Source organism: Parasteatoda tepidariorum, chromosome 9, assembly GCF_043381705.1.
Source record: "Parasteatoda tepidariorum isolate YZ-2023 chromosome 9, CAS_Ptep_4.0, whole genome shotgun sequence".
Lineage (NCBI taxonomy): Eukaryota > Metazoa > Arthropoda > Arachnida > Araneae > Theridiidae > Parasteatoda > Parasteatoda tepidariorum.
Window position 1 is genome coordinate 27,465,294 of NC_092212.1, and position 25,437 is coordinate 27,490,730.

General features: G+C 30.7%; 1 protein-coding gene across 5 annotated transcripts in view; it reads right to left on the reverse strand.

The window, feature by feature from the left end:
* LOC107451810 (neurogenic locus notch homolog protein 2) overlaps positions 1-25,437 on the reverse strand; it is a 148,304-nt gene that overhangs the window by 103,262 nt on the left and 19,605 nt on the right. For all 5 annotated transcript variants that reach the window (XM_071185176.1, XM_071185174.1, XM_071185175.1 and 2 more), the window contains exons 4-13: positions 23,501-23,761; positions 20,110-20,355; positions 17,598-17,852; positions 14,764-15,015; positions 10,966-11,076; positions 9,501-9,623; positions 9,291-9,413; positions 7,244-7,369; positions 7,026-7,154; positions 1,339-1,485 (exon numbers count right to left, since the gene is read on the reverse strand). In XM_071185176.1, coding sequence (XP_071041277.1) covers positions 1,339-1,485; positions 7,026-7,154; positions 7,244-7,369; positions 9,291-9,413; positions 9,501-9,623; positions 10,966-11,076; positions 14,764-15,015; positions 17,598-17,852; positions 20,110-20,355; positions 23,501-23,761 — 1,773 coding nt within the window. The remainder of the gene's footprint in view (positions 1-1,338; positions 1,486-7,025; positions 7,155-7,243; positions 7,370-9,290; positions 9,414-9,500; positions 9,624-10,965; positions 11,077-14,763; positions 15,016-17,597; positions 17,853-20,109; positions 20,356-23,500; positions 23,762-25,437) is intronic.

Genomic DNA, 25,437 nt, shown 5'->3' on the forward strand with positions numbered 1-25,437 from the left:
GTAGTTTGACAATACCAATGATTACTAATACTGTAGTGTTTTAATGGTGTATCTAGGCCAGTCTCGCCTTAGATATGTAGATGACAGTGACTTTAATCACATGGTTACTAAAATTCCTAGACCTTAGCTTTATGTAATTTTTTAACATCTAATGGTTTTATCATTTTGAAGAAAACGGTCATAAAATACTTATTTTTTTATAGAAAATTTGATAAAATTAAGTGTATGTACAATATATAAATTAATTTCAATTCTTGGGTTATTTTTGGCTTACATGTTTCATGAGTGCTGATTCAAAGAGTCTGATACAGCAGTCTAATGTATTGAGAAATAAACATGATTCCGAACATAAGAAATGGATTGTTTATATCTTTTTTGCATTTTACTTTAGCCCGGAAATATCACGAGCACGATAAATAGAGGGCGAAAATTCACTTTGTCTTTTTGGCGGTTAAAGGGTTATGTCAAAGATACTATTTATGCCAAAACCGATGCTAAAAATGTTGCAAGAACTTAAAGAACACGATTTTGCAGCATTGATACCATGGACAGTTGGAAACTAAGAATTGCATGAAACGAACTTGATTACAGATTAGATGTTTATCGACACACATCGAATAGTTGTTACAGGAAAAAAAAACTTGATACATTTTACTTTAATTTTGTGTATCAGTTACTAGAACAGGGCTGTCAATAATAACGCTTTCAAAAATTTAAGTTTTCAGAATTTTGGTTGATTTTGTCAATATTTTAAAAGCTCTACCACAAAATGTCTAAAAGGTTACCAATTTCTAGCCTTTTTACAACATATTTTGTAGAGAGGAGGACAATTAAAAACTAAAGTTTTCAGAATTTTTGCCAGCATTTTAATAGCTTCAACTCAATTCAGTTTGATAAAATAGACATTTCATATGAAGTTTTGAAGGATTTTTATGATGTGGTGTAGAAAATAAATTGAAACCAAATTAACAAAACAAGGAATGGTGCATCGAAACAAAAACTTTGCTACAACTAGAAAAATTTTCCACAAAAAAAAGCGTAGAAAGTTGTTAACCGTACATTTGATACTATGTGGATTTTTAAAATGTTTATATACTTTTGAATCATTTACATGTGTTGACGAGAAATATATCTCTAAATCAAATTTATTGAACAAAGAATCATACATTAAAACGTAAACAGCAATCACTAGAAGAAATTTATTTCCCAAAAAGCGTGGAAAATCGGCTTCCTTGCACGATTTCCGTTTTCACTTCAAAAATTCAAATATTTTTTGTGGAATATTTTTTGACTGAAATTGAAAAATTATTAATTCCGTAAAGAATTAAATTATCTTACCTTGACAAATGCCTTGATTTGATTCCTTTTGTGGAAATGTACATTGACATGCGTACCCTAAATCACTATTCCAATCTTCAATGCATGTTGCATTTTTAGCTGAGCATGCTTTCCATCCTATTGCATCTTTTTGGCACGTTCTGCGTACTACAAACAAAAAATATTAAATACACTTCTTAGTTATAATCTTTCCTCTATGCTTGATTTTAAAAAAAATTAGATTTCTGAAGAAAATCTGTGAAAATTTATTTCTGTTTTATAGTATCTTGACCTATATTGTTAGAAATTGCTGAATGCACCACTTATAAATCTCTTTTTTTAAAATTGGAGTATTTAATATTAGGTCTATCGGAGAGTTCTGTCCCCTAAAGTATACGCCTCCTTTTACAGAAATGCAAAAGGTTCTTCTAGAAAAGAAAATCGTAGAGTATTTGCCCATAAACTTATTGGTAATGTTCTAGTTTATATAAACACGGAATATATGGCGCTAAAGAGAATGTGCATGCACATTCAACCTCTATCCAACAGAACTAAGCTGTGAATCTGATTTATACATTTCAGGATAAATGCCCTACCATTTTGTTTCATAAAGGCATCTTTTTCATGTGTGTATTTTGAGACGCGTTCTTTCGTTGACAGAATTTTTTGGCACACAAAACAAAAACTTTCAACACAAGAATAAACAATTTTTATTCATTAGAATTTTCAATTCATCATAAAAATAAGTCATTCGTTAGAAAAATTACATGGTTTTTTGAAAAGCTATATTTTTTCTAATAAAATTTATAAAATGCAAATTTACCAATATCGATTTTAAAAAAAACATTGAAGCAAGATGTATAGAGTTGTAACTAAAGATTGTGTATACAATTTAACTTACTAAATTTATTGAAATTTTTCATAACGTTTAGAAAAATATATAATAAATTTTCCATTCAGACATTCTGCATTCAATTTAATGAGAGTTGAAAAATTTATTTTACGTTTTAAAATTTGTAATATAAAATAAATGATTTGTTGCGAAGTATGTACGACCCTTAGAAAAATTGAAAGAAAAAGGTAGCAAAATTATGAAAATAAAATAAATTTCAATAAGTGTGCATTCCCACTAGGTTTGATATTTTCAATTAAGTATATGATGTCGCGAATGCTGCAATTTCATAAGATGCTGCGATACCTAAAACAATATAACAACGAATCTAACAATGGTAGGTATGATGAATGGAAATCAGCCATACTTGTTGTACTCGTATTTCTTAAGTCTAATAAGAAAAAATCCAAACCGGGCAGTTGTAGATCGATCAGTCTGTTTAGTTCAATCGGAAAATTATTTGATATAAGATATTTAAGCCAGAATCAAACAATACCTATACCTCCTACCCAACGAACAATTTGGCGTTTATTAACCTATAGAATTTTTCCAAAAATCATGGAACGACCTAATAATATTAACATACCCATAGTAGCCTCACTATTACGTATTCATACTATCCCCGTGTAACCTTTCGTTCTTTTAAGCTGTTATTATGCGTTAATTAAATGAATGGATAGCTATAGTGACTATCAAAAATATATAATAAGCATATTTATTCATAAATTAAGCAATAAGCATATTCCTTCATAACATACGCTATAAGCATATTCCTTCATAACATACGCTATAAGCATATTCATTCATAACATATGAATTAATCATATCCATTCTCCTATTGTCAAAATCTATGAATGAGAATAGTCTAAATTTGCAATTGCAGCAAAAATTAAGAAATTGCTTTTCATACTTAACGATCTAGCGTTTTATCTACGTCTTGTAACTACGTAAGAAACTGTTACACAGTTTGGTCAATTTGCCAAAATTTACTGAGAATTTTCGAGGGATAAGTAACAGAAATTTTCTATTTGTGTACACTAGTTCAAGGTCCTGTCCACATTAGCCTCCCTCTGTTCTAAATGAATGTCATATCAGTTTAGAATTGCAAGCGTCGCGGAATTTCTGAAAAATCATTAGAGCAGCTTCTAAAATGACATTCAATAACTCAGTCCTAGTTTCGTTCCAATTTTAATATGTTTCATGAAAATTTTCTGACATAGAATTTTCATACATATTTTCATTTTTTTTCATTATTTCGTATTAATTTACGTTAGAATAAGTGAAAAATATTACATTTATCATTTTAATAATTTTCGGTTATGAAATATAGCACCGTTAATTGCATACTTTTGTTAAAAGTAAAAATTTTCAAACTTGACTCATTTCCAAAAAAAAAAATTTTCAAATTAGCACTTGTTTGCAATTATTTAGATTTAAGAGAAACAGTTATTTATCATTGAAATTCCCTTGATTATTCTAAAACAATTATTGATAAATTTTAGGTGATAAATTTTTGAATATGAATGACAAGAAATTTCAAACTAGTCTTTTTTTGGATATCATATTTTAAAACAAATGCGATTCTGAGTATCTAACAGATTTTTTTAATAACTGTTGAACTATTTTTTACAATTAAGAAATACCAAAATATCTTTTTGCTTGTAATTAGAACATTAGAAAAAAATACATATAAAAGGAACACCGGAATTCCTTTAGCGCCAAAGGGTTAAAAGTCTACGAAAAGAAATTTCTAACAGATATTCTTTAATAGAAACGATTGTTTTTAATTTAAAAGTTAGAGCAGTAAGTTTCCAAATATCCTTTTAAAAATTTAACAAAAAAACTTTTTGCGTTTCCATGATATTGGTAAGCCTTTCTCAGTTGGAAGCAAGACAATCACAGAATGTGGGAAAACACTGTAATAAACCTATGCGTGGCTTTAAACAAACATTCGACTCGACATATCTTAGAAAATATTATAATTTCGGTTGGAATTGCGTCCTATTTGCGAAACATGAAAATAAGCACAAAACTCATCTTTTTACAGAAACTAAGGCTTATTCCTGTCCTCTTTTGTACCTTAACTAAGTGAAATGTGATAAGATAAATTCTCTTCAGTCACTTTAGTTACTTGGCCAGTTGAAACCGGTAGATAAGAACACTATAAAACAGTCGCTTTTGCAGACTTAAGATAATGAATTGAGATAAAGTTTTCGGCTAAATATTTTTTTCTTAAATATTCGTGTTTCGATCAATTTTGACGTACTTTACCCAATAAAACTTTTACCCAATTTTAATATAAGATACATCGAATAGGAGAAAAAACGGAAATTTTAATGCATTAGGGGGAAGTCAAAAAGTTGTTACAAATACGCAAGATGAAAGAGTTTTATGACCAACAGATGTATGATCCGTGGTAAATCAACGCCTCCTATAACTGAAAGCCTCCACACGGTTTTTTATAGTTAGTCCGATCAGACCATTCTGAAGGATATCAACTTACTGAACGAGTCACGTAATACAGAATATAGTTAAAATAAGAAAGTGGTAGCAAATATATGACTAAAAATTTATTTTATTTATGAATATTATTGGTTTGCCTTATTCACTTGTCAATCACTACAGATTCAATTCTCAAATATATAAGATATATTTCTCTCAATTACTTTTATAAAAGGTTTTGGGTTCATGCGCACAACTGGTTCACTTTTTAAACAGTCTGCGCGGACTACTTATAAAAGAACGTGTGGAGGTTTCTTGATGTAGGAGGCGCTGGGTAAATGGAGCATATATTGCCTGTACGTAACACATCAACATGTGCGGTTTTGTTCCTACAAAAAGGAACTAATATAATGATTAAACTATATTTTTAAAAAAATTCCTTGATATTATAAAGCCTATAAAAGTAAAACAAAAGAATAGAAAAATGTAAACCAATGGCAAAGCTGCAAATTAACGATTTTTTAAAGGATTTTTCACAGTGGAGGCAAAGAAAAATAATAATAGTAGTAAAGTAATTTAGCAAATTTTCAAATTTCGGCATCACACATCCACATCATGCCGACTGGTTTGCGTAGGGGTCAAGGAACTGGTCTTTCATCAAAAAGGTTCTGTGTTCGAATCCCGGGGCAAGGCATGGATGCTGTTTCATTCTCTGTACTATCTGTCCTTACTGTGGGAGCAACGATGGCCCACCTAATATGGTGCCCCTGAAAGAGTGGCCAACAAATCTGCCCTTCAGATGCCTGTATGACGAAAGATCTTTCTCCTGGTGGACATAGGAAGAAAAAAACATCCACTGCATCGTTTTCAAGGTTCTTATTTATTATATTTTATTTATTATATTTTATTTATTATATTTTATTTATTATATTATAAAAGTTATGACACATCAATATAGCTGCCAATTGGTATAATAAATTGTAAGTGAATACTAAATCTTCCCACTTCTCTGCTGCGTTAGTAGTGGTAGGAAGAAGGTGGAAATGCATTTCAGTTTATGATTTTTATCTTAATTGTTAGTTTCAAATCCGTAGATAAGAAAATATTTATATATGTCCAACTGTACTAAACTGACCAGTCTCCTCCGAAAACTGAAGAACTGATAATATAATTTCTAAACGGACGTTTGAAAACTGTTTTACCTTTCCAATTTAACAATCTGAGAGAATTTCCTCGCAGAAATTCCCAAACAGAACAATTTTTTTTAATAATTGGAAGAAAAAAAATTTTTTTTTAATGGCGGGTACTTGGGGTTTGTCCCATTGGCCACAGAAATGACAGAGTTGCTACTCTCTTCTCCTTACCCAGTGGGCACCTGTGGAACAGCGTCGCCCACGTCACACAACCACCAACCCGTTTATAGGGCGGGTCCCATTCACACAAAGAGGAAAGGACATAGAACACAGAGAGAGAAAGAACCATCCATGCCCAGAGCAGGATTCGAACCCGCGGCCAATGGCTCCGCAGTCAAACACGCGAACCACTCAGCCACCTGGTCGGCTAATTGGAAAAATAAAGCAAAGAATTTTCATACATCCGATTCAAAATTTTACTACCAGTTTTTTTAGTTTTTGGTCGACACTGGTCAGCGCATCCATATGTTCTTTACAAACTTGCTTATTCTGATTTTTAAAAAAAAATTGAAAATTAGCCTTAAAAAAATCTGTATCTAGCAAAACTAATTTCCTATTAAAAAAAGCATACACCCGAATTGGATATAATACTTGTATCAATGCAACAAAAAATTCGCTCTCCAGTGTAATTCTTACCAACATCATATTAGCTTTTAGTTCCTCGCAGAGAAAAATTTAAAACTTTCTTTTGAATTTAAAAAAGCAATAGTCTAACCTATAAAATCAAACCATTTGAAAATCAAATAACAGAATTAATCCTTTACACTCCGTGTTCTCTCCAGGATGACTAAAAAAAAAGAAGAAAAAAGAAAAAGAGGACGTAATCAGTAAAAATTCATGAGACAAAACTTACTTGTCTTGAAATTTGAGATGGGCACCTGAGTCGCGCATAGCCCCCCCCCCCTCCTTTTCCCATCCATCATGCTTCTTTTAATATTTGTGGTAAAACCTTAAGGTTAGCGGTCTATGTGGTGAAACAAAACTTACGTTTTGCACTCTTACTATGTACTTGAAAACTACTACATAAAGTGATCACTAGACATTAAGATTAAAAAAAATAATGGAATTTAAAGTTTTATGTAATTTACAGGTAACAGTGGTGCCTAAGAGGAGCTAAAAAGTACTTTTTTGAAATTAACAAAAAATATGTTTTACAGCGTTATGAAAGTTACGGAACTTACTTGTGCATGTAACTTTATCTTTGGATAGCTGATATTTCCCTTCACATTTACACCTGAAACCATTTTTTGTACTTTCACACTGATTGTCTGGACAGATCCCTTCCGGCACTTTATTGGCCTTGCACAAATCTAGATTTTTAAAATTTAAGTAATTACGTAAGTATTTTTGAAATTAGGTTAAATTATATTTTCTAATTTCAAAGAGAGTAAAATATTACCTATGCACTTCCCTTCCTCTTCTGTGTAACCAGGAGGACAAGCGCACGTTTCTTCATCATTATCCCCTTTAAAGCATTTTCCCATGTCACAGGTCTTGTTTGAACATGTTGAATTTCCAGTGTAAGCTGTCATATTGAAATGGATCAAATTAACAAGTTCATTATAACTAGACTTGATATGCAATAGAGAAAATAAACAGGACAAAGAAAAATATTCGATTTAAATTTTTAAATGCATATGCTTTTAATTACGCCATAGTTAATACTCCCTCTGCCGCAAATTAGTTGCAACATTTTTATACTTTTGTACTGCTTATTGATACTGAAGATTTTATCATTTTGCTCGAGCATTTTTCAGAGATTTTAGGGTACTATGCTATCAATCATCAACATTAACTTACTAAGCATTCCCTCCTTAAATCAGTACTAAGTTCGTTTAAAACAGCATTAACGTAGGCCTTGTAAATGTTAAAAAATGGTAACGAAAATTAAACGAATGTCGATAATTTAATTTCTGTAACCACCACTAAAACTTGTTTACCAAGGAAAGTATATATGCATGAAAATTTCGAGCTTTTGATTCACTTAACGACAAAGTAATATATTAAAATAAGGAATATCTTCTAGCGTTAACCTTAATTTATTACCTCAATTATAATTTTTCAAGGACTGCTGGAACCCTGTAAAAAATCCAGGATTCACACGATCTTAAGCCACGCCCCATTTAGGGAGAATTCTTTCACCACTTCGCTTATTACTACCTTTTTCAAATGAATCGTGAATTCATTGGTAGTAAAATTTTACTAACGTCAAACTACTGAACTGTATCGGAAGTTAATTATGACTCCACCTACTTGAAATATAGCAATTAATTTTGAACAAAATGTTTGGCCTAAATGTAGCAACTAATACGGGACGGAGGGAGTATCATCGTTTCTAAAACTCATAAATCGACTTTTTCATATTATATTAATAACGCAGTTACTTACTTGTACGGTCATTGAGAAAGATTTCATAAAATAATTGTGTAACTTTTAATACACCATAAACTTGATGTATTAAAAATTTTTAAAAAAATTCAACAACTTTGCCAACATTTTGACACTTAAAACCTTAATTGCCAAATATATTGTAGAAACGCAAGTTTTATTTATTGATTTATCACTGACGTTAAGAAAAATTAAAATTTTACTTTTAAAATTCAGTTTCATACATGCCATAAGACTATACTGCCAGTAAGAAAATTGTTTTTTTAGAGACAATAAGTTGGTTCGTCCGTAATACGAGTATTACTATGCAGTAGGGAAATGTTACTATATTTTTTTTTCTTCGCGTGATAATAAAAATGCTCTTAAGTCTGAAAATTTCAATATTTTCTTTTAAGCAGCAAGGAGGACCTTTTTTTAAGTTTTAAGAATAATTTTAAGCAGAATTTAGAACATAATTTTTAAGGTGAATAATGTACCACTGTTTTATTTTTATTTTCTTAACTGAGTAACTTAGAAAGAAAAATTTCAATTAAAGTAAGTCTCTCTTGGCATCAGTGTATAAATATTGTCCCATTTCTCTAGGATTGTTTTTTTAAAACCTTTCAGCATCTTTTTCTTTTTTAAAAAAAATAGTTATTAAAAAAATGAGAAAAAAATTAACACTCGGCTTAAGCTGCATATGAGTTAGTATTAAGGAAAATTGCAATTCAGTCCCAAGAAAAAGCTCAAGCTAGATTGACAACACGATAACCTATACTCAGAATAAATCCACTAGATTATGGAAAAATTTATCCTTTTTATTGACTTTCTTGCAACACGTAAGAAACGTTAATTTTTAGTGTAGCTTTTGGTGATAAATAAGACAACAAATAGTTCTATCTGTTCCTATTTGACATAAAACTATTCGTTCCTCTTTTATATAAAACAACCCGTTCCTACTTGATATAAAACTATTTGTTCTTATTTGATTTAAATTATTTGCTTCCATTTCGATATAAAACTATTTGTTCCGAATCTACATTATTACGAAATGAAAGGATAGTAATTAATTTACATACTACAAGTATTGTTGTCCTCATTTAAAATGAAAAACTCTGAATCACATTTGCAATTGAATTCTTCTTCTGATAGACGGCATTTCTGGTCACAATCATTGAATGATGGAAATACACAGACCGCATCTAAATGAAAAAACAGACATATTTTTAAAAAAAATCTTCGCATCACCGTGTTATAGTGTTATGATTCTGTTACATTAATGCTATTACTTGCGCAATGAGCTCCATTGAACGAATAGCCTTCTTTGCAAGAACAATAAAAATCCCTGATTCCTTGTCCTTCAGTACATATCATATCATCTATAGGGCATGGGTTGACAGCACAGTAATTTGCTGCAATAATTTTTAAAAAAGAGACATTAATCTATCTTCATATTTATCTTATTATTAAGATTCTTATTATGTAAGATAAAATATATGCTTTGGAATATATCAACTGAAATGTACTCTGATTGCACAAAACTAAATTTACTCGATATTTTTTATAACTCATAATTACAACAATAGTAATGTTTTCTACAATAGAAAGAATACATTTCACATTGTATATTTTCGTTACAATAATTTTAAAAAAATCACTTTTTTTTAAATTTTTAATATGACCTAGATAGCAATTGAGCGAATTTTTTACGCTCTAATCGTAAAAAAAAATCTGGGTAGTTAAATTTTTCGCGGAAAAAAAATGCTGGAATAAAAGATCTTTCGTACCAGTTTTTGAGCTTTTTCGTCTCAAGATATGTATAGGGTTTCAGAGCTGTGAAAAACTCTGCCAAACAAGGCTTATTTATAGCCATATCTTCTATACAAGATTGTTTCCTACTGTTAATAAATGCAAATAAGTTTTCGTAATCACGAACATTAATTTCTTGTGAAAATAAGCTACGGAAGTTACTTCTAGATTTTCTTTCGTTTCCGGTATACAAACAGCTCTGATCATTGAAAATATAAACTTTAAGAATTTAAGAGAAGACAAAAAGAACTGATAACAATAACTAAAAAACCAATAACAATATTGTTATCAGTTTTTCAGCTTTGCTGAGGAGTTTTGCCATTCGAGCAATTTCACTTATTCGTAAAAATAGACACTGAAAGATTGGGATTCGATTCTCAGTGGTATGGCTTGAAGCCTACTCTGCTTCAGACCAATAAGTACCAGCTTGTCTGAGAAGTAAAAGCGGCCTGTGAGTAATCCTGACCATATTACCACAATCATGGCGTTGGGCTCGAAATTGTAGAGCCCTAACCCATTATAGTTCGATTTATCTAAGTTCTGAACTAAGAGGAAGCAGCCAATTTAAAAACTGGTTGTTTTTTGGATTAAGAATGATACGAAAGCTTTTTAGTTGATTTGTTACCAAATCTAACCTACTAAATTCTTTGTCATTCATAACATGTGGTAGTTAGTAATGCATTATATCTTTCTGAAATAGACTTACAGCAAAATATTTTGGTCACCGATTTTTATATATTCGAAATTATTAAGTCTCATCAGATTACGCGATTGGGTAAACCTTCATGACTCCAATTGCGAGAAATACTTTATATTAACAACCGAAGTTTAATTTTTAATTTCACTATCAATGTAGAAAACTTTCCTTAAGAACCTGACGGTTCGAATAATGACGAAATTATTAATATATATTGTACGAATATATTGTACGAAAAATACACTTACCTTCACACTTGTTTGTGTTATTATTTCTCTGAAAATTGTCTTGGCAAATACATTTGCTGTTGACGCATTGTTCATTTACACCACACATCATGATAGGACAGAAATCAATCTCTGAAATTTAAAATATTTATCATACTAGCACAGATATTCGATGGACTTAAATAACCTGTAAAACAAAGTTACAGCACTATTTTACGACTTAAAATAATTTATTTAGCATAAGTAGCAATAAAAGCTAGAGCAAAGACGGAGCTTGACGAAGTTGGTATGCAAACCTAGATATTTTACATGAAACTTTCAATAGAAATCTAATTTGTTTATTTTAACAATTTATTCATAATTACTGACATAAAAACTGTATATTTCGAGAGAGTCTTAGAAGCATTAAAAATTACTAACTAGTAATTGGATTTTTCTTCAATAATTTTCTGCTTTGTGTTATTTTAAAAATATTTTATTTGTGAAAGAAATCTGTTTTTTTAACTATGCAACAGAAAAAATCGAAATTAAATATAATTTTTGAACTAATAAGTATTGTGAATAAGATTTTATGCGCTAAGTAATGGATTAAAATAATGCTCAATAAAAAATGAATGTTCAATTAATCATAAAATAGATTATTAGAAATGAAGAAAAATTAAAGTAAACTTGATAGATTAGTCGAAATTTAGAGTACTTTTCAAGGTAATAACAATAACAGAAAATTATAATTTTCGACTAAAGTATACATTACACCATATGTAGGGGAAGGAAAAATCAGAGATGCCAACTGCTCCGGACACGCCAAAATAATTAAAACAACGGTAAATAACTAAAGTAAGTTTTACAAATTTTTCATTATTTTTGCTTGCTTTTTAAAAAGTACCGCATGACATAAGTACTATAAAGTGGTGAATTATATAAGCCTACGAATTATTTAGAAATAGTGGTGGATAAAAATCTACTAAATTGAATTTATTAAAACAAAGATCACAATTGATAAACTACCACTTTAAAATATATATTTGCTGTCCGGAGCAAGTTGGCATCTCTGAAAAATCGGTTACCTCGATTTTAGCGAAATTAGTTTTTTCCTGTAAAAACTCTGAATTACACAAACTCTGATATACACTTTACTAGTCAAGAAGAAGAATCTACCATACAAGAGTGTTGTTGATAAGTTTACGACTTTTAAGTGGATAAATTTGCTTTATTATGTCTGCTCTATAATCTCCTTTGGTTTTTATACTCTTATTTGTTAGTCATTAGAATAATAAAAGTCAGTTTTAGGCCAGCTAATTACACATTTACTAAACATTCATACCCTAACATTTAAAAAGGATTTAACCTGATAAGTAGCACTGGTAGTGTAAAGTAAAACTGGGTACTATCAGATCTGGAGTCATCACCCTTGATCTGTGTCAATGCTGATCCCACAAAAGCTGAGCGCAGTAGAGGAAGATAATAACTACATTCAATACTGAACAAAGGTTTTAGGGGTCCAAGGACAAAATTTATTACGGGCCTCATTCTCAAAGCACAAAAAGTCTTACTTTCATATTTGTAAAAGTTTTGAAGACCTTTAGCACAAAATTGTAGTTCGTATTTGGATATAAAGAAAATTGGAATAAAAACATTTTCGTTTGGAATAAAAACATTTATAAGCGTACTATTTTTGGTAAAGAATTTTGGTCGGGCTTTCCGGAAAACTGCCAAGATCAAGAGGGAGGGGTCACCGGGAAAACTGCACCTCTCTTACCCCTCCCTCTTGATTACCGCCGTCTCTGCATCACATGTAAATTAAATGCATATATTTCTTAAATTATCATAAAAAATAGAAATGCCTGCTACTTTTTCACTGAAACTCCAGTATTCCTAAATTTCCCATAGAGTTAACATGCATACCGAGTTTTATCCCATCAGTGGGGTAAAACCGGGTGGTTCGACTTTTTCAAAAAAAAAAATCATTCATAAAAAAAATAGTTCATCTATTATTTTTTATAAATTATGTATTGCATACAACTAAACAATTAATATCTAGGCGAAGCAGTTAAACTCCAACAGACTTTCGAATCTTTTTTTAGAACCCCACCTTCTCCTATATAATGTAAAAATTTTAGTAAAAGAGAATGTTAAGCCCTTAGAGAATTAGATAACAAATTCATCTGAAGATCTAAAACAGCGAAAATTATAAAATAATTTCCATTTTTTTATGCTTAGTTCTTTTTCTCTTTCTTTTAAAAAAGAATCTCCTAAGTAGAACACACTCTTGCTTCGATAAATTAAATTGCATTTTTTGCGCTCCCAGGAGTCTGAGAAATAATGAAAGAAATTTTAAATTGAGGTTATTGCTACTTGGAATTTTCTTTTTTATGATAGGATAAACTTTTAACGGTCCGGTGGGGCAGTTTTCTTGGTTATATATTCTTCGTGTAATAACCTCGCCTGCTAACAATTCACTCTTTTTGAAAACATTTCTTCAAGTGATAGCTAAGTATAAGTTTCAATGTATTATTCTTTGTTTTGGTAAATTTGATTTAAAGTTATCATCCACATAACAACATGTTAATGATTCAAAAGTTCATATAAAAAGCCATTTCAGCTTTCTCGCGGTGAAACTTTAAAAAAATTGGCAAATTTAGTGAAAATTTTGAAAGTTTTAGTTTTTAATTGTCTACCAGTCTACAAAATATTTTACAAAGGCATAGTAGTTGACAGCACTGAAAAATATAAGGTGGTGGTCGCAAATGTATTAAAGGATCAATGTTTTTCTCCTTTTCGATATCAATATTAACATTTTCTTAGACCTGTGGGATACGTGACACCACGGGCTGCAATATCGGCACAACTCAAAAAATCAAGTTTTGAGATAAGTAGGTTTAAAGTTTTCATTGCTAAGCAAAATGCATAAGAAATGCTTTAGCTTGCTTAACATTAGGTTTACGGGACACGTCATTTTGACGCATTTAGAATTTTATTAGGAAAATTACAAAACCCGTTTGCATTTATATTTTATCTCTTGTAATGACTTTTATCCATTGATAGAGGTAAATATATATTGAAGTCTATTTTCTTCAAAAGCGTTGAAATATTGAAATTCTCTTTGTGGTATACCTATTGCTACGGATATGCGTCAATTTGACGCGATCGTAATTTAGTCAAAATTATGAGTAAGCATGCAAACATCACATCAATAATAAATAGGAATGTACCGACAATACTTCGATCCGATATCGTTATCTCAAATGAAATAAGAGATAAGCAACTGTTGCCGATAAGTAATAATAGAAAGAACAAACGCTGAATGTCAATTGATGTCAGATTTTGAAGGTTTCAGTTGTTAGTTTGAGTATTGAAAAACAAAATACTAGAATATTTTCACTTTTTTTTCTTATAGTATATAGTTACATTGCTTACTAAGGACAGAGATGCCAACTGCTCCGAACACACCAACAAAATTTAAAATACGGTAAATAACTGCTAAATGAATTCCGATAATTAAAAGTGGTGAATTATATAAGCCTAGGAATTATTTAGAAATAGTGGTGGATAAAAATCGACTAAATTGAATTTATTAAAACAAAGATCACATTTGATAAACTATCACTTTAAAATATATATTTGTTGTCTGGAACAAGTTGGCATCTTTGTAAGTGCTGTTATATGTATTCGTTCATGCTTCAAATTGACGCGTGTTCGTAGAGATAGGTACATAAGAAACGTTCGTAAACCTGGTGTTAAGAAATTATGAATTCAAACACTTTTCGTATTCGAATACCGAACGTTAAAGTGAATTTAATGAATTCAATCAATTATTACCAAGGCAAGTCCTTTTGCCGAAATCAAAGTAAAATCCTTCTTCACATTGACATTGAAATGCTTTTAATTTACTGTTGCTTACGCAGGAAACATTTCCACAAACTACATTACCACCTTGAAGGACACAGTAGTCTGGATTTTCACACCGTACACCGGTGTATTCCTCGGAACATTTACAATGGAACGTATGATTGGATCTACTGCAAAGGCCATCATTTGCGCATGGATTTGGATAACAAGGAGGAAAATTTTCTGCAAGAAGAAACAATGAGATAAATTTTATTGTAAACCAAAACAAAGAATAACTATGACTAGTTTTTCTATATTCTTTTGAAACCTCTGCAAGTTTTGAATGATCGAATGAGGATCTGTATGCACAAGACCTTGCTTAGAAATTGGACAAGACCTTAGCTTAAAAACTTGTCCAAATTGGCTCCGGAGATGGTATTACACTAAGGGAGAGCAGTTCTTTTTTCTATTGCATTGGATTTTTGAACGGATCTTAGCTATTTAACATCACTGATTTCAAATCTGCAATCAGTTTCTCTCAAGAAGCTACCGTTTTTCTGCAATTCAATAATATATTCTTAACCAGGAATTTCTAAAATTCTTTCCAGTGATTATGCGTCTCTACTTCTTTGATACGTCAGAATTGGTGGAAAGAAGGTGGTAGAACATTTCAGTTCATGATGCAATTTGTCAAGGTCATGTGCTTTTTTTTACTCAATATGCTATTTTCAAGGGAACAGGCAAGTGTATTGCATGCATTTGTATAAACCTATACATCCTTTATAAGCTTGTATGTTCAGACGAAAACTAAACTAAACTAAAAACAACATTTTGAAACAAATCTGATGCTTTCCAGGCAAAAGTCCTTTCAGATTTGTCCAATTCCATACCCGAATTAGATTAAATCAAATGTATGTGTAAATGCAACAAAACATTTGTTCCCTAGTGTTATCTAAGAACTTAAAAAGACTGGCTAAAAATAATGATTCCGCAAAAAAACGAAAAAAAAATCTTATAAGGAGGCAATATCTGGGAAATTCAGATGCACAAAAGATTTATTAATTCTGATTCATTTTTAAAATTTCCTAAGAAGGTGCTTTTAACTAATTCCAGGACATACTCTTCAAAATTTAATACTAATTTATTTTCGCCAAAAATTATAAATCAATTAAATTATCTCCACCGATCTATGGTATGCATCACGTGATGTTATTCTGGGTTAATTGCCATTGAATATGTCCAAGAAATTTTCTTTGTTATCAATAGGTTGCAAAATCCAATTAAAAATTAAAAACAAGTTAAAAAATTATTTTTTTTTAAATTTATTTTTATGTGATGCAATATCGGGAAGCAATAAGATGTTAAATAGTTACAAGAAGTTCCAAAACTGACGTATGTGTGTTTTTTTAAAAATGAAATTATATTTAAATACTTTTAATTTAAAGGACTAAGTAGTTACCACTTTTTTTATTTTTCAAAAGAACGCTTTGAACCATCACCTCCTACATCAAAAACCCTCCACACGATCTTTTATAAGTAGTCCGCGCAGACTGCTTAAAAAGTGAATCAGTTGTGCGCATGAACCCAAAACCTTTTATAAAAGTAATTGAGAGAAATTTATCATATATATTTGAGAATTGAATCTGTAGTGGTTGACAAGTGAATAAAGCAAACCAATACTATTCATAAATAAAACAAATTTTTAGACATATATTTTCTACCACATTCTAATTTTTAATAGATTTCATATTAAATGGTTCATAGTGGTCTGATCGGACTACCTACAAACAAGAGTGTGGAGGCTTTCAGTTATAGGAGGCGTTGTTCGAACGCTGCACTAACGGGGTAAAACATTTGGCGAGCATTCATCCAAATTTTGCGATTTATTTCAATCAAAAATTAGAGAGCACTTCTGTTTTAACTTTCTAGGAATAGTATTTCTCTGAACAACTCCGGAAAATTTCATTGCTCAAAACTCTTCGTATTTCAGCAGTTTTGTAATTTTTCCGTCAGTCAAAAATTAATTTCAAGATTAAATACATTTTGAAAGATGATAACCAACACTTTCAAAAACGTAGTTATTTGGTTATGTGTATATTATAACCATCAGTAAGTTAAAAATCGGTCATAAATGTAACCACAAATTACTCTCCCAGTAAATACAGGACTACTGACAGTTTTAAATGCCTATTGAACAAATGCCGTGCAAGCCAAACAGCTTCTTAGTGAGCAATAGATTTAGTTAATCAAATTTTGCACCAAATCGCTAGCAGGGAAATTAAGCGAATTACATTAATCAGTGATTTTAAAGGCTTATTGACTAAATACCATGAAGAATTCGATGTGCGAAAGTTTAGGATCACCAAACATTGCACCAAACTACTCAAGCTCTAGCTACAGGAATTGCATTAGCCATCGGCTTCAACTCTGTATTAAACTAATGACAAGATAAATAACAACTTTTTAATGCGCAAAAGGTTAGCTGCATTTAATTGCTTCCACAGTAGTTAAAACAATTACATTAACCAGCAGTATCAAATGCTCATTAAACCAATGTCAGGACGAATAACAACCATTTAGTGTGCAATAGGTTAGATACATCTAATTTCATCTACACTAGTTACAACAGTTACATTAACCAACGTTTATAAATGCCAATAAAATCAATGACAAGACGAATTGCAACTTCTTAGTGCGCACGTTCAGACGAATAAAAACTTGCTCTAAGGTTTTTATAATAATGCGGGGTATTAATTCGAATTTGCATTGTATGAATTTTTTATACATCTTTCAATAAGTAAATTGAAAAAAAAATTGTTTCTTACTTCGGCAGGTACGCATTTCAGCATCCCAGTAATATCCATCAATGCAATCGCAATAGGATGAGATTTCTTTAAATTTGCAAGTTCCTTTATTTCCACACTCCGTATCATTACCATGTGTATTGTAGCACGTATTTTCTTGTTTGCAGTCCTTATCCAAATAATGACCAGAACAATTGCAGGAGTGGTCACCAAAGGGTAGAATCTCACACAATCCATGGTTTTTACATGGGTTTGGAGTGCAGGGAAGTTTTTCATCTAAAATACAAGAACAATTGAACTATACTAGCAATAAGAACAATTGCAGGAATAATCACCAGAGGGTGGAATCTCATGTCAATCCCATGGTTTTTACATGAGTTTGGAATGCAGGGAAGTTTTTCATCTAATATACAATAATAAGAACAATTGAACAATAAGAACAATTACAGGAGTAGTCACCAGAGGGTACAATCTCACACAACCCATGGTTTTTACATGGGTTTGGAATGCAGGGAAGTTTTTCATCTAAAATACAATAAATATATGTAAAAATTAAAACTTCGCACTCGTACTTTTGGCCATTAATTAAAACGCGTTAAATTTGCAACTCGTATTTTGTTACTCAATTTTAGAAACTATATCTAGCAATATTTTAATAAAATGTTCCTTTAATATTAACTCATAAAACTAAGATGTCAGGGATATCAAATGCTCTGCTCTCAGCAAAAGATTTCACAAATTTCAACAAATTAATGTTTGAAGATTGCAGAAAATGGTGCATGCAATTTAATGAAGGATACTAATGAGAATATTTTAAGCAATTATATGAGGTTTCATATTTTTTACCATATTATTTCCCTGATTAATTAAACTGGTAGTAAAATTTATGTTTTATTAAAATTAATTAAATGTATGCTTTAATTAAATTAATTAAATTCATGCTTTAATTAAATTAATTAAAATTATGTTTTATTAATTTAAATTGAAAAAGTTTGATTTGTAATAAAGTAATATTGTATTATAGAACCAAGCAGGAAGTGTATATAAAAGAATTGTCAGAAACATAGAGATATAAAATAAGAGTTTTAAATAAAGTTAAAGTTTCAATTTAGAAAACTCATTATATATTAAAAATTATAACAGAACGAATGAGCTAATAAATTAATGTAGCAATAAAGAAAACGAAGGAAATGAAAATAAAAATATGACCACCGAAGCTGACGTCTTCAGAGGGTACCGGCCTCGGAAGCCATAAAACAAAACCTTTTCTATTGAGAGAGAGGCAAAATTAAATGCCAAAAGTAACTCACTCAGTACCCCGAAGGTTTTGTATAAGTCCAGGAAAAAATACCTAAAATACATGAAACCAATTCAGAAAAGAAATTCAAACAAAAACTTGAGAAAATAAAAACTCACATTAAACCGATCAAACAGCGATTTCACAAGCAAACTAAATGCAAAGGAAACACTTAAAACAAAAGAAAACAACGCCCACTATTAAAATGCACAGATTGAAAAAAAGAGAGGTAAAAGAGAAGATTACGTAACAAATTAATATAATGCTTAATTGGGACTGCTCAGTTAAGACTTGAATTGCGCCCTGTTAAAAGAAATAAAAATCTAGCATTCTTCAATCATTTTCTTAATCAAAAAATTAACTTCACAAAGGTTAAAAGTAAAATCATTATTACTCAAATTATTCAAAAAATTATTCACAGCCTCCTGAAAACTTTCAACGTTATTGCAAATATTTTTAATCCTAACCAATTGTGAAAAAACTAAATTTTTAAAAATTTTATTACACAAATTAGTATTAAAGTTTCAGAAAAAAATAACTTTAAATTTAAAAGCTTTCCTTTTATCAAAAACACCAATTTCGATTATTTTATCAACAATATCAATTTTAAAATTAAAATATTCAACATTTAAGCAATTCTCATTAGTTTTCTTCAAAACCAAATCTTTAGGATAAATACTATAAATAAAATTAAAATTATCCCTATTAAACAATCATTATACTCAAGAAACTTAGCCTCAAAAAATGGAGAAAAAAATTAATATTTTAAATGACTTAGAAAATGGTAGCTTGCATTAAGTTAGTGCAAAAATTCAAGTCTTTAATAAACTTTATAGATACTTTTCGCTTCTCAGGAAATAAAAGCTGGTGATAAATTCTAACTTTGTAACTAATTTTCCTTGACAACAAATCGAAATTTACTTTAAATTTGTGTAAAAACTTTACTTTTTTATAAACTATAACTTTATACTATTTTGAAATAATACATACGTTATTATCCTAACATTAAAATATGTTTCTCAGAGAAAGTTTAGTCCGATTGTTAAGGGAGACATAAATATTTCTCTTGTAAGTTAATATTTCTGCTATGTTTTGAAAGGTTATTCTTCCAGTGACGTCTGCAGTATAAGTATTATTTAAACGAAAATAAATAAATAAGTTTTCGAAATTTAAAGTCAAATTCGACTTTTAATGAAAACAATCATAATTAGTTTCAATAAATATAAAACCTATTACCTTCACAACGACGTTCCTCTTCATTCCAATATTTTCCCTCAGAACAAGTACAAATCTTTAAGTTATTCTCTTCTATTCTTTCACATCGACCACCAGGACAATCATCTCCATCACCACAATTGTTCTTAATACTGCAAGTGGATCCTTCATATCCTATTGGACATTCGCACTTGAAATCACTATCCTTATCAATATTGCATTCACCCCCATTGTGGCAAGGATTGGGAAAACAGGGTGGTTCAGAATCTATAAGATGATAAAACATACATCTAACATGTTAAAGACTTTATTTCGAAACAATAATGAGTCACAGAAAAATTAAATGAGGATAAAAAATAGAAGTATATAGTTTTTCGTTTAATTTATAGTGTCTCTCGTTTTAGCTACCATACAATACAGAATTCCCACAGATCTAGAAATATCCAATAGTGGTAACGAAGAAGGAACAAATCTCAAGTGCATTACATTTGTGACCACCATTTTATTTTGTGAAGATCTTGTAACGATAATACGTATGAAAACTCTAGTCTTTTGGAAAATTAAACAATTAAAAACTTAAGCATTTTAGCTATTTGAAAAGGATTAAAATTTGTAGTGACAGACACATGTCAATAAAAATTCAGTGTTGCATTGAAGTAAATAGGAGATTGCATTTTAGGTCTAATTATCTTAAATATGACAAATATGCCCTAAATGCGACACAAAAAGGAAATCTTCAGATTTGACGTAAATATTTCAAAAAATAATATCCGCATCAAAAACATTTTAATATCTATAATCAATACCTCTGGGGGCACTGGATTGAAGATCGAGCGTTCTCTGATTCAGGTCAAAATTACGATCTGTGGATGAATGAATGGATGTATGAATGGGTCCGCCCTATAAACGGGTGCGACGTATGGTGCGGCAGAAATCGAATTCTTGGCCATAGATGGCGCCAATGAAAAACAAGAAACGCACACTCTGCCTTAAATTTGCTCGGTTTCATTAAGCAGACTTGCCCGTGTGGCAAGTGGCATTAGAACCAAACAGCCAACCACATTTTAATATATGAATGTTCTTCAATCAGTTCTCTAAAAATGAGCAAAATCTCATTTAGTTTCATGTAATAGTTTTCCAGTTATGTCAGTGAAAAACACGATCGCTGATAATTCTCTGAAACGGTGATGACGGCTGCAAAAAACGATTTTTTTAATATAGGAAGGTAATGAAAAGTGCTGCTAAACATTAAAAGTAAGTTTAAAATTTAATTTTGTCTTGTTCACGCAATCTTTCAATCGTACAAAATTTTTTTTTATTTAAAAATTGAAATAAGTATCTTCAGTATGTATTTAAATTGATAATTGTTTTTCAACTTCATGCAACATTCGCTTGTATTAGAAACCAAACTGTATTTACCGAATCATTGTTGCATTTTTTAAATTCTTCTTTTTCATAACGGAAAAGCGAGGGAGTTTTGAAGACGAGCTAATTAGGGTCTCATCTCTCAATGTTTGATGAAACTGGCTCGTTTATAATCGGAAATGGGAGCTCCATAAAGAGCGATGAACCAATAGGCTTTTCAATGTCAAGGACGGGATTAGATTTGAAGAGGATATGAGAATTGAAAAGTAGATGTCTGATATGATACTCGGGCATACTTTTGTTCATTAAAAAAAATCTAATAAAATAGCAATACTCAATGATGTCATTTTGTTTTCTAAATAAAAAAGAGACAAAATCATCAAACTTGAGAGCTATCGTGGAAGGCCATGCGTCACTCACAGTGCTTTCGCAGGCAGCAATTCACTCAAGCTCAGCAAACTTGTAACCACGACGAACCATCTTTCATTCCAGTGTGCTAAACCGAAAGATCAACCGACAAAGTGCGCAAACTGTGAAGGCTCCCAGCCAACAAATTACAAGCAGTGAGTCAAATATCCCCAATTCGAACCGAAACCCAATTACATTAACTATACTGAAAACAATGCCATCTATTACAACAGAGCAATCTCAACAAAGTCCTATGCTGCTGCTTTAACAGAAAGCAAAATACGTAAAATCAAAAAGTACAGTCGCAGTACAGGAAACTACATTTTCAGCTATGAGTGTCACATTAAAACGAAACGAAATCGACTTAATTTTGCATCTTCCTCAACCGTACCTGTAACCAGTTTGATACCCAAAATGGACATGATAGTCAGCAATAAATAGGAACGGCAATCACATTAAATTCAGATGTTTATTTTTTGATAGTCTTTTATTTTTCTGATTGTTTTCTTTTTAGTTATTTCGTGTTTACTTGTATCCTTTAACTGTCTGGACATGCCCGTAAAATTTGGTTTCTTTTTTTGCTATTTTGTTGATTGAATAGCAGAATAAATATTCGTGTATCAAAATTAATATAAATTTAATTTTAAAGAAGTTAAAGTTCAAAATATTTCTCGATTTAAAGGGTATATGAGTAATCGGAAACAAACTGGTCAAAAATCATTTAAGTATTTTTTTTTTTGTGTGATACTTTTATAAAGTAGGTATTATCCTTATTATACAAGTTTTTCTATTTAATTCGTAACCAGTTTATTAAAACTTATTCAGAAAGCGGTTGACATACCTGCAATTGTCCCAATTATCAACCTTATCGATGTGCGACAAAACGTTGAATTGTTTTATTCGTCCTCCGAATTAATCTGGTTGATAATCACAGGATTAGAATACATAGCGGAAACCCAAGATACAAATATTGAGGTTAAAATATTGCAATGGATTCTATTTGTTACAAGAAGCACACACCGTCGTATTTAAATACTAGGTACGCAATGCTATGTTAACAGACTTTGAAACGATTTAAGCAGATTACACTAAAAGATAAAATTATTAAAATTTTTTCGTACTGAAAGAGTGGTATCTTTAAAGTTTCTTTTTTATTTTAATGAGGAATATATATCATTAGTTTTTCAAGTAATCTAGCTTCTTTAAAACCAGCCACCGTGATTTTTCAACCCGCTAGGCGCATTATAAAAGTTTCCAGCATTTTCCAATCAATATAATACTCCTAACTCTCATTGCAATGAACCATATAACATTACGCTTGTATGAAAATATTTTATTCTTTGCTCAATTAGTCTGATTATTCAGGCAGTTTACTAAAAGCTCCCAGAGTAGTGAAGTCTTATATTAAATATCATTTTTAAAGGTTCATTGCAATAAGCCATAGAAAGTCCTCTTTGATAGAGAAATTCTTCTCACAACACCTTAATATGTTTAAAAGCATTAAAGCTGATTATAAAAAACACGAAAAAAAAACAGGCAGACTAAAAAGTTCTGAAAATTTTTTGCACTGGCACGTGGCAAAATGCCGGTGACCTTGATTTTTCAGTAAAATTAATAAAAGTGAGTAAATGAATCTTACTTTTGCATTCTTCCTTGATGTCATCCCAGTACATACCAAAGAAACAATTACAACTTCTCATTGATCTGTCCTCTGAATAAGAGCAGTAACCTTTCTTGCAAACAATGCCTTCATCTGATCTGCAGTTGTCTTTGACTCCACACTGAGTTCCTGTGAAGTCATCAGGACACATGCAATCAAACACACTGGAATCAGAAGGGTCTTCAAGGCAGAGTCCGCCATTTTTACAAGGATTCATTTCACAACCCGAAATGTTTTCTTCTGTTTAAAAAAATGATTATATTTTATACACGAATAAATATTTCAAATTTTAATCCAACAAAATAGTAAATTGTCCCTCACAAAAAAATTAGGTGCTTTGAGGTTGTGAGATACACTTGATGCAGAGAATGAGGTTATGTTTTGTACCAAAAATAACCTAATCAATCATAAATCAACCTCCTAAATAGCTCGGCAATACTTTTAGTTGAAATCGAGCGAAATTATTAACTACTAATTCATCTGAGTGGGAATGTATGATAAATCGAAGTGCAATTGATTGGTGAAAGAAACCTTTGACCCATTAGGTCCGCCATCGCCTTAAGACCGCCTTTTTTATTTTCAAGTAGTGGTAGGTTAAGTGTCTTAATATTATGATTTATTTTGAAAAAATCCAGATACTTCTATCTCCCATATCATATTAAATATAATAATAGTTAATAGTATTTATATTTTGATTTGAAATCTAGACACAGTGTATTTTTAAAGATAAAGTAGCAGTTAACAGAAAGATATGTACTATCACTTTTAGTACATAAGTGTTTTATATATAGACCAATAAAACTATAAACTAATAAAACTATAAAGTATAAATAACACGAAATGAAAAAAGCGCTAGAAAAGTTACTTTGTTTTGAAGAATGATGTAAGACATTAAAGATAATCCAGGTCTTAAAGGGATGTTTCAATTGAAGTGAAAATAAATATATAATGATTTTTTTTAAATATAAATAATGTGTAGTGGTGTTTACAAAATTATTAAAATCTAGAAAATTGTATTAACTCTTTCTCCGATTTAAAAAATTTATATTTGGCAGCAAGAAACTTAGTATAAATTTGCTTGTTAATTATGCCCTTTGTTTAAGTACAATATTAGAGATTTCGTTAGATATAAATTATCCTGGTTAAATATGTATAGTTACTTAATGATGCTTTCTAGTTACACAATTGCCAGTTGTGCTTTACATTTTCCGAAAAATACACTAGTTGCAAAACATCTTCATTTCTTTTTTAAATAAATGAATAAAAGAGATGAAAACTTGCTCCAATTTGTAGCGAACATTTTTCCAGAGGTAATTAAATTAATAGTATAATTTATAATTTTCGATTTAATAATTTTAAGTAGTTTTTCACCCAAAAGTTAAAAATAATTCAAATTAATATATTTAATGTCATAGTGAGTCAGTTATTTGCTGGTAAAGCTTTTACAGTGTTGGCGAACTTGAACAATGATCTGCATATCTTTCAGATACTATCACTATATAAATTTTCCACTATATAATAGTTCTTATGGGATAGAGGGTTCGAGTTTCAACGAGAGCTCGAATCCCAGCTATAGCCGCTTCGCACGAATTCTGCATCCGGCTTGCACCGCCCACAGTCCTCCATGCAACGTGAATGTGAGTTAGCTCCATCAAAAAGTTCACCACGATGGCGAAATTCTCCCAACACTTGACTCAGGAGTTTCTTTGTCTTCAGGATTGGGTTCAAAATTACAAGGCTACGGAGTTGAACATTAGTAGTCGTAGAAACGAAAAATTAGGTCGTCTGTTCAACAAAGGTTACAAAATAAAATAAAATATACAATAGTACACATCTGTGAAGGCCAGGATAACCTATTTGGTAGACGTTGGACTCATGTCCAAAAAGCCGTCAGTTCGATCCCGGACGGCCGAAGG